The sequence below is a fragment of the Parasteatoda tepidariorum genome, chromosome 2 (genome assembly GCF_982258835.1).
Source record: "Parasteatoda tepidariorum strain Cologne lab strain chromosome 2, Ptep-v5.0, whole genome shotgun sequence".
NCBI lineage: Eukaryota > Metazoa > Arthropoda > Arachnida > Araneae > Theridiidae > Parasteatoda > Parasteatoda tepidariorum.
The window spans coordinates 18,886,993-18,905,410 of record NC_141756.1 but is presented as its reverse complement, the minus strand read 5'-3'; the positions used below and the strand labels follow the sequence as shown (position 1 = coordinate 18,905,410).

Below are 18,418 nucleotides of genomic sequence, written 5' to 3'. Positions count from 1 at the left end.
AGCGGTGGAAATGGACTTTTCAGCAATGAACTTACAAAATGACACATTACGTGCAGGTCTTAAACAACAAGCGTTAAACGCAATTATGAACATCTGCCTAAATGGATTTCTGTGCGGAAACCTCTGTAAATCATTGACTCGATTGTGGAACTGGCAAACATCAAATTTGATTCATTTAAAAATCGCAGAACCCTCGGATAAATTGACATTCCAGATAACTTGACCTATGTCATTTAAATTATTTCATAAAAGAAATACTAGGTTACTATTAGCAACCCAGTATTTCTTTTATTACTGTATAATGTAATCCTAGTAACTACTAATTCATTGTGAAATTTATATAAATGTTTGTAATAAATAAGAGAAAATTATATTTTTATTTATTTAGAAGCTACTAGTTAGTTTCAAAGGAGGACGGGTATATTGTTGGACTAGCCGTCCACGGAGACGGGTAAAATTTTTGAATTTTTTCGAACCCTGGACAATCCGTTCAATCCTTTGTGAGAAAGGTAGGACGAACGAAACAACATAAAAATCAATGTGATTGCTTTATGAAATTTAGAAGCTCTTCTAATAATTGTCTTTCTACTCTTCGATGTTTGCTTTTGCTCTAGCAATTAAATAGGCATCGATCTTTTGAGTTCAGTTTTGTCTGTAGTTATTCTTTAGATTTCGATACAGGTATTTGTTTTTTATTCCAGATTAAAAAATAGTTTGTTATCTCACTAATTGTAAAATTTTTTTATTTTATTTTTGACAAGGATTCCAAATCTAACCTGTTGCAACCCGTTTTAGAAAAAAAAAGTTCCTCCAAGTTTAAAGGGTTTGTAAGAATCAGATACTTAATTATTACGGCGCCGTATTCGAACCAAGTGTTCTTTCTTCCAAAAAGATACTAACGTTTTGAGAAACCGCTATTATTCTTTATAAACTATGGCCGCACATACTCTGTTCAATTAAAATACATATTAAGGAGGGACATTTGAATAACACACTCTAAATATCGTTATCTGTTTTGGTTTTTTCCTTTTTTGTTATTGTTAATTTTACACTTTTCCTTTCCCTTTAGATATCTCACAAAACATTTCTGACTAACGATACCGGTACAAATGACCCAGTGAGCAAATTTGTATATTTTATCACTGTTTTTTCTCATGAAAATCCCTCTATTTCATTTATTATCTCTATTTTTATATTTAAGAAAATTTAAATTATTTATTATTAAACATTAATAGTATCCGTTTTTTGCTTAAACACATTAAATAAATCTTTTTATTAATTTACTCAAATAACACTATTTTCTTTGCATTTCACACTATATATAATATATGGTATAAATTATAGTACACAAGTTTAACTTAATGTCAGAAAAAGAGCCTTCTGTTAACGATATCAAAATTTAATGTCAACAACTTCTTCCTCTTAAGTAAACATGATGTTTAGTTCACCCACCGCTAGAAGTCGATTAACTTTGGGAGAGTCCGCCTTGATAAAAGTGTCCTTTGTAAACGATCATTGGTTCGAAGTTTTTTTTCATAATTCGCAGATCTTCCTTTAGTATCTGCTTGTTGATTCGTAAACTTAACCTTACGAAAAAACAAACCTACTTGGATTAATGGATTGAAATATTTTCGGCCTTCAATCCTTTCTAATGGTGAACAGATTGTAAACGGTGTTCGAAGAGTATGAAAACAGTAAAATATTTTAAAGAAATCGGTTGAAAAAATTTGAAAGCAAACACACATTATATTTTCAAAAGATTATTAATTGACTTGGTAACCCAACATCTTTTCCTTGGAAATGGTATAAAGGCGACTTCCTAATTTAAAATCGGAAGCCCATTTCTTTTAACAATAAATTTGAATTCTCCAGAAGAAATACCCCAAACTGGTTTGCAAGTTTTTGCATTTTGGTTCGATTACTGCACCATAATAATATAGTATCAGATGCGTACACACCCTTTAAACTTGACATGTATATACTGAATCAAAAAAAAGTAAACGAGACGTGCTTAATATTTTAAAAAACCTATACTATGACACCAATACCAAAATACCTAAAACTCGCTTACAATTTTTTTTGCATTTTGGTTCGAAGATGGCGCCGTAATGATAAAGCATCAGAGACTTCCAAATCCTTTAAACTTGAAAGATATATGATAAATCGAATAAAGTAAAGGAGACGTGTTTAATATTTTAAAAACCCTATACTATGACACCAAGCTGAAATTCTCAGCCTCAGGAAGTAGGATAGTTGTCCAATTGCATTTTTGAAACCATGTAAATAAAGAATTATAAACTGAAGAATAATAACAATTTACGATATTTGAATAATTTATATGGAAATAATTCATAATTTGACACGTTACGTATTAAGCCTTAAATTTGCTATATATATTTTTAATACAATAACAGTCATCTTCTTTTGTATAATTCTGTAGAGGCACAATTTAATTTCAATAATTATCTAATAAATTAACAGTATTTATTCCTTTAAGAATTTCAACAGGGTGTCAAGATAAAGCTGTGGCTCTTCAGTATGTACGTCATGAGTTGTACCTTTAATGCTGATAAACTGGGCATTTGGAAAAAACTTCTTAATATTTTCTGCATCTTGTTTCCTAAAAAATAAAAAGTTACATTTTAAAATTCAAATAAAGTTTTAAAAAAAGTACTAATACTTTAGGTCTGTGTTTCCCAATTGTATTCGGCTATGAAACCCTGAATAGGGAACTTTTTTTGCGTGAAACCTGAAAGCTCATTAGTAATTGTAAATATAAAATTAATTTAAAAAAAAAACTGATTAATGTTTAGTTGTTGAAATGGGAACAAAAAAAAGCTGTTGTAAATGATGAGGAGGGTTATCAAGGAAGCATATTTCCTATTCCATTTCTGGCAAATCCGTGGATAAAATTCTTTGATGAAAATTTCTTTATTAATTTATACAATTTTCCATGTGCAAATCCATTTCGGGCAAATTCGTGGCTAAAATTATCTACTAAAATTTTTTCTTTGTTAATTTTTCCATGTGCAAATCCATTTCGGGCAAATCCGTGGTTAGAATTATTTACTAAAAATTCCTTTTCTAAATAATTTCCTTTGTTAATCTATACAGTTTTTCCATGTGCAAATCCGTGGATAAAATTGTTTGCTAAAAATTTCTTTATTAATTTATACAATTTTCCATGTGCAAATCCATTTCGGGCAAATCCGTGTTAAAATTATCTATTAAAATTTTTTTTCTTTGATAATTTAAATAATTTTTCTATGTGCTAATCCATATCGTGCAAATCCGCTGCTAAAATTATTTGCAAAACAGGCAATTTATGTTTCTTTTTTCTCTTTTATATTTTTTCTTAAATAAAAGCCTATCTTCTAAAGCTATTTATGATCAATTTTTAAAATTATCCAGTATAATACTACCTTGCGCACATCCATTTCGGGCCCATCCTTGGTAACTAACAAATCAAAACTCAGAATAACTAATCACTTCAGCAGTGCAGTAAGAACGACACTTTAAAACCCTCTTGTTACACCCAATTTGCGCTTTTGTTTTCATATTTTGTAATCTGGCAATCTTTCTGTGAAAACATTTTTAAATCATTCTTGAAAAATATCCGTCCATGTAAGATGTTCCGATTTTGCTGCTCGCTTTATAGCTTTATTTATGTTTTTTCTTTTTATTTTATTTTATTATCTGTTTTTACATGTTATTTTTACTTATTTTTACTTTTTGTGATCTACTTTATTTGTTGTTATTTTATAAAAAAAAACTTTGAGTGCTCCTCACACTATTGTATTAATATATTTTGCTTTGGCTTTATTGATACAATATCAGAAAACACTCTGTTTTGCGGATATAATCGTGTGGACTGAAGAAAAGATTATATCTTTTTTTCCGGTTTTTTAATTAACATTTCATTTTTTTTTCTAAATAAAATGTCGTTTGTTATTTTTTTACTTATTATTTCCCACCCCCCTTTTTTTCATATGTCTACAATTTTTCTTTGTTTTATTCTTCATTTTGAACACATGCAGCATGCAGCATTTGCGGCCTTCATATATATATATATATATATATATATATATATATATATATATATATATATATATATATATATATATATATATATATATATATAAATAAACATGAAAATTTCTGGTTTCGAAAACTATTATGGGTCAAAAATCTTTAACTTTCAGAGAAATATAAAATCTTTCTACTGATTTCTAGGGTTCCGCGAGACACTTATTGGGGACCGCTGCTTTAGACTGGAAATTTGATTTGCAATGAGTTAATATTTAAGGTAATATCACTATAGATATTGCTCAGATCATGAGACAACTGATATTCTTATTGTCACGGAGCATGAAACTCCAATAAGCCTAGCCAGTCTGAAGAAATTTTACTTGGGAAATTCCAGTAGTACAAACACGAAAATAAGTTAAATATACACTATGAAAAATTCATCATCGAATTACTGTATTAGCGGCACTTTGGGTGAATTATGCTTAAAATCTATTTTACCGTAAAGTCCATTTTTATCATAAAATCTATTTTTACCGTAAAATGCTATACTGTAACTTTTACAGTAATATTTATTTTATTACAGCCATTCAGCGATTTTACGAAAATTATTGCTAAAAAAGTACTGTTTATCAGATTTTTCGTTCCGTAACATGTGCCGGTAAAAGGGATTTTATGGTAAAATGTACCGGCATCCTGAGTGCCGGTATTTTAATGAATCATAATTTCAAAGGATCTACTAAAGGAAATTTCTCTTACACTGGAAACATAAATTTCTGTCTGCAAATGAAACATGTAGGCTCAACATATAGACACATTCACCCTTTGATTTTAGAAAATCATGTTTTCAAAGGAACTACTCAAATGAAATTTTACTTACACTGGAAACATTGATTTCTCTCCGCAAATGAAACACGTAGGCCCATCATAGACTCCTTCATACTCTGACACAAGAGTATCTTCACTTTCTAAAGTTTTGCTTATTCCTTTGAAATTTGCTCTAAAATTAACACTACCATCAGGATTTTGCTTCATGAATTGTTTGAAATGCTCGTCTGATCTTTTAATTAAAGGTTTCTGGAAGAAAAAAAACATAATAAAAATACCCAATTGCCTCATTGTTATTTCATTTTAAAAAAATCATTCATTTTAAAAGTGCCGGCAGGCGAGAATTGTTGATTATGGTAATTTTTGTCGATCAAGAAATGACCTCGAGCAATAATATACGGACACATATATCACCCAACCATGACCAAGAACCTAGTCCCATTTTAGAGTTCTATCTTTTAACAGCCATGTTAGGAATACCATGTTAATTTGACCCAGGTCAGATTATGTGGACAAAGCCAGAGCTCGCACCCTTCACCCCGAACTTTCACACTACAACCAACGAGAAAACTTTCTGTCATGGCAGAGTTAACGGCACCTTGCTGCTCACTCTGGTTTTTTTGTCGGTTGTCTTGATAAAACTCATTACCCCTAGCCCTTCAACCAGAAGTGTAGGCGAAGCAGTGTGGCCAAATGCACCACAGGAGCACTAGTATTATGCCCAATGATATTGAATACAGTTTATTTTTATTTTGATGAGATGAACTTTTACAAACGTGTTTTGCTTAATCTAATAACATAAAATCACCAGGAAGGGCAACAGGTAATAGAAAAAATATTGATACTGTCTTGACTTACATAAATGTGTTGGCATATGCCTTCCGGTTTTCTTGCATTTCGTAGCGTTGATTAATATCGATATTATGAATATTTATTTTTTTCACTCCGTTCAAAGATTATTATTTAATTTTAAATATATTTAATTTTTTTAAAAAAATTGATTTTTCTTCAGCTAGCGTAAATATAGCAGATCATAAATGCAGTTAATCATAGCAATATTTGGGAATGAGCTTTCTGGTAGAAGTTGCAGTTTTTTATCTTTCTTACGAAAACAACGGTATTTAGTTACCTTGAAAAAAACTTCACTTGATACAACTTCATGATTAATTCTCTACAATTGAACAACTGAACCTTTAACATAAGTAACAACGACAGTATTCTAACATTGAAACCATAACTCTCAGACAAACATGTAATTGAGGAATAAGGTAGTAGGTTACTAAGTAGTACTTTCTTTCTTTTTGTCTGTTCTGTTGTTTCTGAATCATTTTACTAGCAATATTTTTCAATTTTAAATAGTAATCATAATATCAACGATCTTTTTAAATGAAATGTTATGCTGATCCAAGTAGAAAAAAAAAGCTCTCCGGGGGCTCAGTTTATGCGTCATTCATCACTCTTTAGCAAAGTTCGATTCTGGAAGTCAACTGTACAACCGACGTAATTTCACAGTTAAATCTATCAGGATCACACAGTCCTTAAAGTCCCCATAATAATCAACTGGTTGGTACTGAACTGGTGATTGATCATTCTCTGGTACAGGTCAAAATTATGATCCGTGGGTGAAGGAATAGAGTATGAATTTGTCCTTCCGATAAAACAGACCGTAACGTGTGTAGCAGAAATGGTATTCTCGGCAATAGATGGCACCACTGACATACAAGAAACGCATCGATCTGCCTTAAATTTGCTTGCTTTCCCATAGCATCCTTGCCAGCATTTGGCAAGAGGCAAGATAAATATTAATAACTATGGTCGTGAAAAGATTACATCCTATAAAATCTAGACTCATGAAATAGTGCTGAAAAAGGAGTCTTGCCCTAACCGGGTAATATTAGGTCGAAAGATAAAATGTTAGCTTACTTTAATAAATTAGTAGTTCGATTGAGGTATGTTAGTTGAATAAAATAATAATAACTTACTATTTCATCAGGAATTCGTTCATACACAAAATCAAAGAACTTCGAAGTGTCTTTATTCGTAGAACCTGCTTGCATGTTCGAAAGTGCTTCTTGGAACAATGAAAAAATCAACTTTATAAAGCCATAAACGTCTTTAGGAATTACAATACCTATATCCTCGATAATTACTTTATGCACTTTGGAAGGCTGCAAAAATAATTAGAAAGTTGTGAATAAAATTAACATCTTTGTTATTTAAATAATTAACTAAAAGTGGTACAAAAGATCAAGACATATATAGAGAGAGATTTCTTGTACTCTGCATATAAATCTGCGCGGAGCAGTTACGGTAGTTTATATAATGCAAAAAAAAAAAAAAAAAAAAAACAGCTGGCTAATTTCTGGCCTAATGAATGGATTTTCACATAGTAAGATGTGCTGTTAATTAATCGAGTGGCTGAAATTATGCATATTAACCCTACATCCTGCAGTTATTTTACATGCAATAATTACACAAAATTTTGTAAGCCTAGCTTAAATATTTATGAAGAAATGGACGTTTTTGTTAAAAAAAACTAATTTTTTTCTCTTACTTTTTTCAAAATTGCTAAAACTTTAAAATTATTAAGAACTGAAACAAAATTTTTCGATCAATTTTAAATTGATTATAAAATTTTTGCTTGAAAAGTTGAAAAAATCATTTAAAACAGCGTAAAATATGAGTTATTAAAGTAGTCCCTTTATACTGACCATGAGCAATAAAAATTTAAAAAATAATTTTCTTAATCTTGTAGTGAATCGTATTTGGCATTTAATGAAAAAAGTCTGATTTGAATATATTAAAAATTTAAAATGTTTCAAGCAATTTTCTAAGTAGTTATCGTACTTTTTAAAAGAATGCTCGAAATAAAAAGCGATTTTCAACATAATTTATTTTGCTCGAAATGAAAAGGGGTTTTCTACATAATTTAATCATATACTATTAAACTAGATTTATTAAAAATGACACTGACATTGTCGGGGAACATCCCCCATAAAAGTATTTTTTTTCCTGTTTTCATTACTTAATAAATAACATTTTGGTATATGAAATTTTATTTTAAGGTATTATTGTATTGTCTGAAGCTCATTTTGACCTGCATTTTTATTTTTTAGCAATCTAGACGCATTATAAAGATAAACTTTTACCGTATGATAATTATTTTTATTTGGAAATATCGCATTTATCATCGTAAGGAAATGCGTTCTGAGGAAATCCTTTACGTTTTCCCATTAAAAGATTATCGATTTTATTTTATTTTCTTTTTCTTCGTGTTTACATATAAATGTGTGTGTGTGCGTGTGTGTGTGTGTGCGTGTGTGTGTGTGTGCGTGTGTGTGTGTGTGCGTGAGCGTGTGTATATTTTGATTTATAGTTTTGAATTTCTAGAATGGTTAGGGGGTCGACAGCCTCGATCTACAAACTATGGTCCCTTAATTTAGGTAGGAAGCAGCTGAAATTATAGGCCACTTAGTGTTAATATCCTTCTTTGCGTATTTCGTTACTTGCCTTGAGCTATTTAAGCAAATTAGTTAATTTTGTGTTAAGATGATTCCATTCAAAATGTAATTTTCCAAAATAATTAATAATTTTTAATTATTCACTCAAATAATGAGAGAACAATTTAAAGATGCAAATCATAAACATGGTAATTTAAAACGACAAAAAACGGTGGAATAGTGCTTGAGAAATTAGAATGTAAAAATACAATGTCTTAAATATTCTATTCCTCAAAAACTATTCAACAGATCCCCTTCAAATTTTGGATTTAAAACTGCATAATTTAAAATGACATAAAAATTTGCCTTCAATTTTTTTCTAATTTTTATTTCATGAAATAATAAATGGTTATGAAAAATTATTTTTTCGTGTAATGATCTTAACGATTCAAATTTTATTATGGTGTGCAAAAATGATTTGATTCGCATTGAAAGTTCCTAAAACACAGTAAGCAATGCAGAAAAAAAATGAAAGTACCATTCTTCTTTCAGCTTTTTTTTTATTACTTTCTAGAAGCATAATGCCATGATTAAGACTCTCAAAAAATGAACTGAAAAAGCTATTAATATTTAAACAAGTGATAACAAGCATTTTCAAATTTTAAATGAATCACTATTAACGATGACGGGTCTAAAAACATCGAAATCTGATCGATTGTTGGAGAGAACAAAAAAGAAGTTTAAGATTAAACTGGTTTTGATGTTCTCATCCTATTTTTCTCGCTGGTGTTTCGATATATTTGATTAGCCTTTTTTATTAATGTATTTATTTTCTTAACTTGCTTACTGAATGACTAAATCGTGACTGAAATTACTAAGAAGAACTCAGTTCTGATTCTACCGAACAGATCGGATAGAAGCATTAAATATATGTATAAATTATGAGGCCAAGATTGTTGTTGAAAAGAAACAGTTAAAAAAAAAACTTCAACTGTAATGAGGTAAAAGCAAAAATAACCCTTCATAAACCAAGGAATAATAGAATAATTAATTGTTTTAATCAGTTGGATAATTCTGTTAACTATGATCGTACTAATGTGTTTACTGTTTGGTCGTATAAATTGGGTTCTCTAGTAATTGAAATTAAAATAAATACCATGTTAATGTAAGCTCGCAGAAACTCTGATCCAGATAAAAACTTATTATTCCTTTAGCGAGTGTCTAGTATAAATGAAACCAAATTAACAAATAGCTAGTATTAAATGAGCAGATTATCTAGGTCATTTACAAATTACCAAAGTAATTTGAGAAATGAATCCATTTTTGGCTCTTTAACGGTGATTTGGTTGATTTGCACATAATCTAGATTATCTGCGAAACTTTTGGGGCAACATGTACTTTTTTCGTGACTTCATATTTGATAAAGAATGTATATAGATATATAGATTGAATGTTGCTGTTATGGAATGCTATATATATTACCATAATTTTTATGTGTAATTATTTTAAAATTCTTACTATTTTTAAAGCTGTTTTCATACAAGTTACTCCTCCCATGCTGTGTCCTACAATTGTGACTTTCTCTGCTGCAATTTGATCTATGAAATGCATGAGATCCACTGCATTTAGATCAAAGTTGAATTCATCTGTCCAAGCACTGTCACCATGGTTTCTGGCATCTATTGCATATACCTGAAAATTTCAACGCATTATTAATTTATTTTGTAAGGAAATGTGATATTTTCTTCAATAAAATTAATGAAGCCCCTGTGGTTCAGAGGATGGAGTGTTCGCCTCCCAATAAGGTGACCCAGATTCGAATCCCTACGGTTACTGGTTGATACAAATTCTGCTCCCGGGTCGAGGCCGACTACAGTGCTGATTAAAAATATCCTTTGTGGTAAATGGATTATGGGTTAGAATCTCATCACCGTCGAGTTAACAAAGAGAGGTTTTCGTGATTTTCTTCTCAATGTAACGCAAATGCAAGTTAGTTTCATCAAAAAATATTCCACGAAGTTGAGTTCGTATCATCGATCCAGAAGTTCATTTGTCTTTTGAATTGGGTATACAAAATTAACATTGTTAGCCGCAAACTCAGAATTGAGTCAGCTGTTATAAAATGAAATAAAATAAAATTATTCAGAATACGATATTACTCAAATATCCAATACATACAGAGCGTTCATTCCTACAAACAATTGAAGGGAAACCAACGGAAAAATTTGCGAAACAAAAGAGCAGATTTTTTTTAAAGCAGTGATTTTGACCTGTTTTGTAAAATATTTTACATAAACCGAAAAGAAATCACCATTTATACAATAAGTCTAATACTACAGCAAATCAATGTTTTTAAGTTTATTAATTCGTTTATTTTGAGCATTAATTTAATGAGATTTCATGTTTAACAACAAAAGTTTAGATAAAAGGTTTTGTAAACTATTAAAAATATCCCACATAAAAATCCGTTAGTGTGGGGTTAATTCAAATTTATCGAACATTGTGTCTTAAACTCATTAAAAAATAGCTCATTGAAGTTTTAGAAGAAGTTTTTGACTGTTCGTGCAAATTTTCTTTCACTAGAAATATACCTTTAGTTCAGTTTGTACAAAATTCCTTGTAAATAAATAATAAATAATGTGAAGTTTCTTACATATCTTGTCATGAATTAGGATATTTTTTCTATGCACACACAGTAGAATATAGCACATGTGTCGATGCACATTTTCCAGATAAAATGCTCGTAAAATGCATAATAAGATTTCGAAGATTACCAAGATCTAATCATGAAAAAAAAAACTAAAAAACTTAACGGTTAAAATCAATTTAAATATTTTTTTAAACGCAAGCTAATTTAAATATTATAAATTTTATTTTTGTACCCTTTGTATCTTTCCTATTTCTAAGATTCGGCCAACTCGAAGTTAAGCACATTGATTTAAGGATCAAATTTCCTCTGACCTGATGTTTTATTTATAACAGAATTCAATGAGGTACCCCTACAGAACTTTCTGATAACACGGAGAATGAACATTTAGGATCGGTGGAAAGGGTGGACGAGACGGGCGATCCCCCGGAGCACCATGTTACAGAGACTCCAAGAGTCAAGTTTAATGTTTTCTAAATTATTAATTTCTTCTTTTTTTAAAATATTGGTTGCTTGAGCCGCCATGGCTCAGGGGATAGAGCGTTCGCCTTCCAATAGGCGAACCGGGTTCGAATCTCAGCAATGGCTGGTCGATACGAATTCCGCGTCAGAATCGCCGGAGGATCTCTCCGTCGGAGGGTCTCGTGATCTTTCTCTCCATGTAACGCAAATGCGAGTTAGTTCCATCACAAAATCCTCCACGAAGACAAATTTCTACCTATATTTGATCCGGGAGTTTTCATATCTTCTGGATTGGGTTCAAAATTATTGGGTTACGGAGTTGAACATTGGCAGTTGTAAACTCAAATTTGGATCGGCTGTTCAACGACGGATATAAAATAAAAAATAATATATTGGTTGTTTGAAAAATATATTTGCGCTTTTTTTTAAAGTTTTTAATTATAGATTCTCAAATTAACCTTTTTATGGATAAAAATTCTCTATGTAAAAGTTTAATTTAAGGTTCACGACAATTTTATCCTGTGGCAAAAGCAGAGGGAGGAGTGAACTTAGAGAATGGTCATGCGGTCTTTTTCATTTAGTTCTAGATTCATTCTTTTCAATTTAGTGTGGTCCCGCAGTGGACTGATCGTTAAGACACGGTTCCCAGAAGATCACCGAAGTCAAGCATCACTGGGTACGGTCAGTGTGTGGGTGACCATTTGTATCAGTCTGCGTAGGGACCGAGGGTGTGCAGTATTGGTCCTCTCTAAACTGTTCTACCGTAAAGTGCTCGACTTCGCGTGCAGGTCGTCGGGCTACCGAAGCGGGTGTGACATCCCCTATGCAGAGGATCAAAATTGGGATGGCATGTCTTCGGATCATCCTCAGGTGTGTTTCCCAGAAGTCGCCAATAACCCATCGTGAAGCTCTAGTGCGACGTAAATTAACTACAACAGCAACAGTTTAGTGTGTTACGTCATAGAAGCTTTATGAAAATAGACGGGATATATTTTTCTTACATCACTTTACATCAACACTTCACACATCTAAACACCACTTTGGAATTTAAGTAAGCAGCCATTAAGTTTTTTGTCCGACTTTTAATTAGAGATAACGAAATTATTAATGAATATACAGGGTGATTCTAAAAAGATGGGCATAATTTAAGGAAGTGGTAGTACACACCCAAGCAAACACTTTTTATCAAAGAATGCATGGTCGAAAACAAAAAGCAGAGGTGCTGGCGCATTTGGAAAGTTGTTTGATGCAAACGTGTAAGCTTCATTCCTGTTGCGAGTTACTGCGCTGTGTTACTTGTCGCCAAGCTTTCGGCCGCTGCAGGGAAAGTTCGTGATATGCCCTATCTTTTCTTCGCCGTTGTACAGCGTGCATAGCCGCTGCCGGCCACTGTTTTGAACACTTCTTGTAATCACATGCCATTAAATTTGCTTTTATAACATAATTTCATCGTTCTTTGTGTGTTTTTGCCTCATATAAGAACATAAACTTTGACGCCGTCTAGCGGTTTTGCGTTTTGTTTCTTTGCGGTTTTGCGTGTTGCATTCTTTGATAAAAATTGTGTGCTTGGGTGTGTACTGTCACTTCCTGAGATTTTGCCCATCTTTTTAGAATTACCCTGTATAATATATATACTCTGATTATATATATGCGAATGAATAATAATTATATTTATACTAGAGGGACTATTAAGTGTCAGCAAATCTCCTGTTTGCTGACACTTAACAATCCCGACGATTGCTTAGCAATAATTGTTGTTTCTTTGCATGAAACAGTTGAAATTATTCAACTCAAATTATATGTTCTAAAAAGAACACTTGTCCCTCCGTGTCCAAATATTTCCCTCCCCTTTGTCAGGCCCTATTAAGATCTATTAGTGAATATAAATAATTTTTTTAATAACATTTAAATTTAAAAGTGTATTCTAACAACATATTTGGTGAGTTCACAATTGTAATTTAATATTTTTGCTTACCAAATGAACTTATTTATATTTTAAGTAAAATTTTTGAATTCATCACTTTGTGCATGAAGCTGAAAGTTAAAGTTCTAAATCATTTACGGAATATCTTTAACCGTAATTCATAATCGTAATTCATAATAGTAATTCATAATCGGTTAATATGATCAGAAACCGATATAAATAACTTTACCTTAAAATGTAACGTTGTATTACGTCATTCTAACAATAATAATAATAAAAACAATCCTCTTAAACTCGCAATTTGGAAAACAAAATCGAAAACGCAGTATTAACTAATAACAGTACCTTTAAATTAAGGATGCATAAATATTTATGGGAAAACAATAGCTTTAAATGTTATTGAATTTTTTTTGTTGCATAGCATGCAGGCTGTATGTGTATATTTGTTTGTATTTTGATTATTTATTTCTTTAGGTAGAAATGCGACTGCATTGAAAATAAAAAATGCACTTACCCTTCTGTGAGTGGCCTCTGCTACTTTCTGTGGAATATCATTCCAGTGTTCTTTGGCAGCGCCAAGACCATGCAAAAATATTATGGGATTATTCTCATTAATATCCTTGCTTGCTTCAAAGACCTTGAAGGCTAATGGAATGGGTTTGCAACTAGAGACAGAAATTAAATTTTATTATGATATATGATCTTGGTTTTATATAGAATATTTTATAATCAACTTCACTAATATATCTTGTTTTGGATTTTTATTGAAAGCGAATTAAGAATTATATGATTACAGTAAAAAAATAGGGAATCGATAGTAATGCGAGGAAAAAACAATGAACTTCACGAAACCAGAAATTTTGTTATTAAGGAAGCAGAGATTAATACCAGCTTGAATTCAACCTTGAATGCGTTTCGAATAATAAAGTTTGCTTATTTTCGCAGAAATCACACGCGTTTTATTGTTTTTTCCCTTTCCGTAATGGTATATCACCAGGTTTTGACAATTCTATTTTTTCGGTTATATAATTAATTGGATTACTTAATTGATTGCTGGATTCCTTAAAAGTTTGCATTACTTTTCAATTTCTTTTTTGATAAGAGAAAACATAGTTGGGAGGTTGAAAAGTGTGGTGCGGAAGTGGGACTATTACTAATTCCACCTGCCCTCCTATCGAAATTGTGGTAGTGATGAACACGTGTGCCAGTTTTGAATTCGGATCAACATAAAAAAATAATAATCCCAGAGCGTCGTTTATAGCCCATTAGTATAGCAGTAGTGCTACGTTAACAACCAAACCTTTTTACGATAAGGATTTTAGAAATATTTATTAAGCAGGAGATTATAGGACATTTCAACTCGGAAATCATTTATACAGGTCAATTAATTTTTTTTTTCGTTTTTCTATTTTGTAAATAGACATCACGAACACATATTTTAAAGTATCGTTTCAATAAGTTTTTTTTTACTTAAATTAATTGCTATATTACATGCGATTACAAACTTCAACTTTTTTGTGTATTTAAAAAATTATAATTATTAAACAATATTTTTTTTAAACCAGTACTTTGAGTCTTTAACAGAAAAAAAGGTTGAAAGAGCGATAATTTAAAAATATTGAAATTTTTCTGTACCTTCTAAAATTATGAGTTGCAATGCCAATTTGGAAATAATCAATCAATTTTGTTAAAAATTTGCTTTTACGCAGACAAAAAATAAAAATAATTCATATTGTTTCAGATTTTCTTAACAATGGGTGATGTTTAATATAACTAACACTTCAGAAATGCATTGATGTTTTTTTAATGCGATTCATAAGGCTTTTATACAAACATGCATAAAGAACCAAAATTATTTCTTATTGTAATAAGACATGTAATAATAACAATGTGGTGTATAATAATATATAATAACCTATTTCAAGCTCCAATTTGTTTTTGAATCTAAATTTTCTGTTGAGCTCATACGGCCACAGGGTTACTAATGATGGTTAAACTAATGACGGTTTAAAAATAATAATTGTATCTCTTTTAGCGAAATCGCACCTCCTTAGAATTAATATGAGTAAATATGAAATTAGTATTTTAGTAAAACATGTATTAATAACAATGTGGTTCATAATAATATCTTATAACAAATTTCTAACTGTAATTTTTTATTTTATTTATTTGTTTACTTTTTTTAATATGAATTTTTTGTAAGGCCACAGAGCTACTAATGACCGTTTAAAATTGAAGACAAGTTGTCACTTTTTTGTCGAAATTGCATTAGTATTCTATTCTTACAATTTTCAATAAGAATGGAATTATTAAATATTCTAAAGGTTACTTTATTTCACACTTGTTTTTTTAAAATTTTTCTTTATTGTAGAAATAAAGAGTGTAAAATTTAAAATTTTACTCTACTTTAAGAAAGACTTTGAAATAATGCTCCACAATACAATATTAACTGTTTTTTCAATCACTTAAAAAGTCTTTCAAAATATAAGATGTTTTGAAAAAAGTTAATTGTTAAAAGTGTTTCAACCAACTACTAGCCAGGGGAAAAGTTACATAATTTTACTCTATACTCCTTAATAATTTTACCCTTATAATAATTTTATTTTTCAAATATATAGCTCTTTATTCAAAAATTGCTTCTTTTACATTTTTGCAATTCCAAGCACTTCAGCATTTCATGCATTTGTGCCATACCCATAATACAAATTAAATTCATTCTATTAAATCTGTAGGTATAAACTTAAGAGACATTTAACACTATAAATTTCTTTCTTATATGTCTTATATATAGAAATAATTCAATATAGAATAATTATGAATAGAATAATTCAAAATAATTATATATAGAAGTTAAAAAAGACATTACGCATCATCTGTTTAAATGAATTATTACAAAATTTTTTTAATTCATCAGCAGTCGACAATATGAACTTATTTAAGATAATTTTTCCGATATTCAATGATTTTTTAATACAATATTTACAAATTATTTATAATTAAAATGAAAGAATGAAGCATTAAACAATATTATTGATAAAAAAGTATATTTTTACTTACCTTGCCATATTTTAAAGTAACGAAAAAATGCAATTTCTTTAAGACTTTAAGAATTCAGTTTTAATAGTATAATATATTAATATATAATGATTGCTCTGATTCCAAATATATAATGACAAAATATGATGACAAAATATAATGACAAAATATGATTGCTCTGATTCCCTCTAAAGTAAAGAAAAAAACTCCTATCTAGTAGACGAATCATTTGATATCCACACCTACCTCATGGTTTTCACTTTATATTATCAGATAATGATTTTTCCCCCTAAGATAAGATGCCAATCTTCAAACACTGTATTTCTTGTTTTAAGAAAATTGCAAGACACATTGTTTTGAAAGCTGTTTTATATCTAAACTTTATAATCTGAACACAGATCGAAAAGTGTGCTTAAGAAAATAAACATATTTTTTAAGAAAATGAATACAGCAGATTCCGTTTTTCAAACTTCCCCTATGAAATTTTTTTAAGAGATTTAAGCAATTAAATTCACATAAATTTGAAATGCAATGCCGTTCATTAGCCAAAACCAATTAGTATATCCTCTTATTTTTATGCATAAAAAATATAACAAAAAGAGTTTACGCCATAAGTCATGATAAGATAAGGCTATAAATCACAATAAGATAAACAAAATATGAATTATACTGCCAGGGGGCCTATAATTTTAGGTATTCAAACGTGGACCACGAGTTTTAACGAAGTAAAATTATATAATAATTTCGGCTGTTCGATCCTCGCCATCCACAGACCAAGACATCCAAGACAGGTGAATGGTGACTGGTGCACGCTAAATATGTCGGGTCAAAAAGTCCTCCATGTTCCCACAACAAATCAATACCTCTGGGGGCACTGAATTGAAGATCGATCGTTCTCTGGTACAGGCCAATATTTCGAACTGTGGATGAATAAATAGTGGTATGAATGGTCCGTCCTATAAATGTGCTGTGAAGTGCGTGGCTGAAGTCTTATTCTTGGCCATAGATGGTGCTACTGAAAAACAAGAACAGCATCCTCTGTCTTAAATTCGCTTGGTTTCCCCAAGTAAGCTTGCTGCTTGTCAAGTGGCATTAGATACTATAATTTCAAATGCTAAATTGCACCAAAAGTAGGAACAAACATATTTATATTGTTATATTATATTAATTATTATTTAGAAGAAAAAAAGGTGAAAAACGTTAAAAATACTATTTTAATTAAAAATAATTCGAAACTTTAAAAATTAAATTAATATATGTAAATTTATCCAAATATATCCAGCGTATTACGGCATTAAGTATCATTTTTGAAACTGTTTTGATTATGCAAATCAAGTAAAACAAATAATTATTGAAAGAATCTAACGTGAACCTGCATATTCTTAACTATATTATTTTTAAATATTTAATAAATATAAATTTAAACGCTTAAAACGATCACAAACGATCAAAACGATCACAAACGGTATTGGCAAAACACGTGTCCTAACCTGCCATTAAATGAAAAAAACTCTCTCAAAAAATAAATTTTTCAATCAAAGCAGTATATTTTCTACTATCGAGTGAAAATAATATGAAATTTATGTTGGCAGCATTTACTTAAACCGAGCTTCTTTGGAATGATTATTAATCAGAATTTATGCGAACCCGATAAAATTAAACATACTCGTTGAATTTGGTCTATATTTATGAAAAGAAAAGGAACAAAAAACACCCTCATTGAATTAAAGTTATAAGGACTTGCTGAAAGATACTTATTATTAACGCTTTACTTTACCAAATCTTTCTACATGGTACTTTTCAATTAAATGAAATGTTAAGGATGTTTTATAAACAGCCTCTTGTCTTCAACTAATCGCATTTCTATTAATTAATTTTCATAATAATTTCATTTAGTAAAAAAAAAAAACACTACTTTCTGCGTGTTTTCAATAAAAAAAAATCAATTTTCTGGATAAGCAATTAATTTTGTCTACAGAATGATATCGATATCGCAGGAAACTTTTTTTAAATCAATTATCACTTTCAAATTCTCCTATCTGTTGCACTTATAAC

At 30.2% G+C, this 18,418-nt stretch overlaps 1 protein-coding gene across 2 annotated transcripts; it reads right to left on the bottom strand.

Moving 5' to 3' along the window:
• Nucleotides 1-2,315: 2,315 nt before the first annotated feature.
• Nucleotides 2,316-16,732, bottom strand: LOC107442366 (sn-1-specific diacylglycerol lipase ABHD11). Of its 2 annotated transcripts, none has more exons than XM_043050311.3 (6): nucleotides 16,610-16,732; nucleotides 13,842-13,992; nucleotides 9,813-9,986; nucleotides 6,837-7,022; nucleotides 4,907-5,103; nucleotides 2,316-2,620 (listed from the first exon to the last, which is right to left on the bottom strand). In XM_043050311.3, exons 1-6 carry the CDS (start codon nucleotides 16,612-16,614, stop codon nucleotides 2,485-2,487), a joined length of 849 nt encoding a protein of 282 aa, XP_042906245.2. In that variant the 5' UTR covers nucleotides 16,615-16,732; the 3' UTR covers nucleotides 2,316-2,484. The 2 variants fall into 2 exon arrangements, with proteins under 2 accessions (XP_042906245.2, XP_042906244.2); XM_043050310.2 differs by lacking the exon at nucleotides 16,610-16,732 and adding an exon at nucleotides 16,385-16,601.
• Nucleotides 16,733-18,418: the final 1,686 nt, after the last annotated feature.

Bases quoted from the DNA above. Each gene is read 5' to 3' on its own strand.
- LOC107442366 (XM_043050310.2), bottom strand. The intron at 9,987-13,841 runs GTAAGTGCATTT...TGAAATTTTCAG, and splicing joins CAGAGGCCACTCACAGAAGG to GTATATGCAATAGATGCCAG. The intron at 7,023-9,812 runs GTAAGAATTTTA...TTATTTTTGCAG, and splicing joins TGAAAACAGCTTTAAAAATA to CCTTCCAAAGTGCATAAAGT.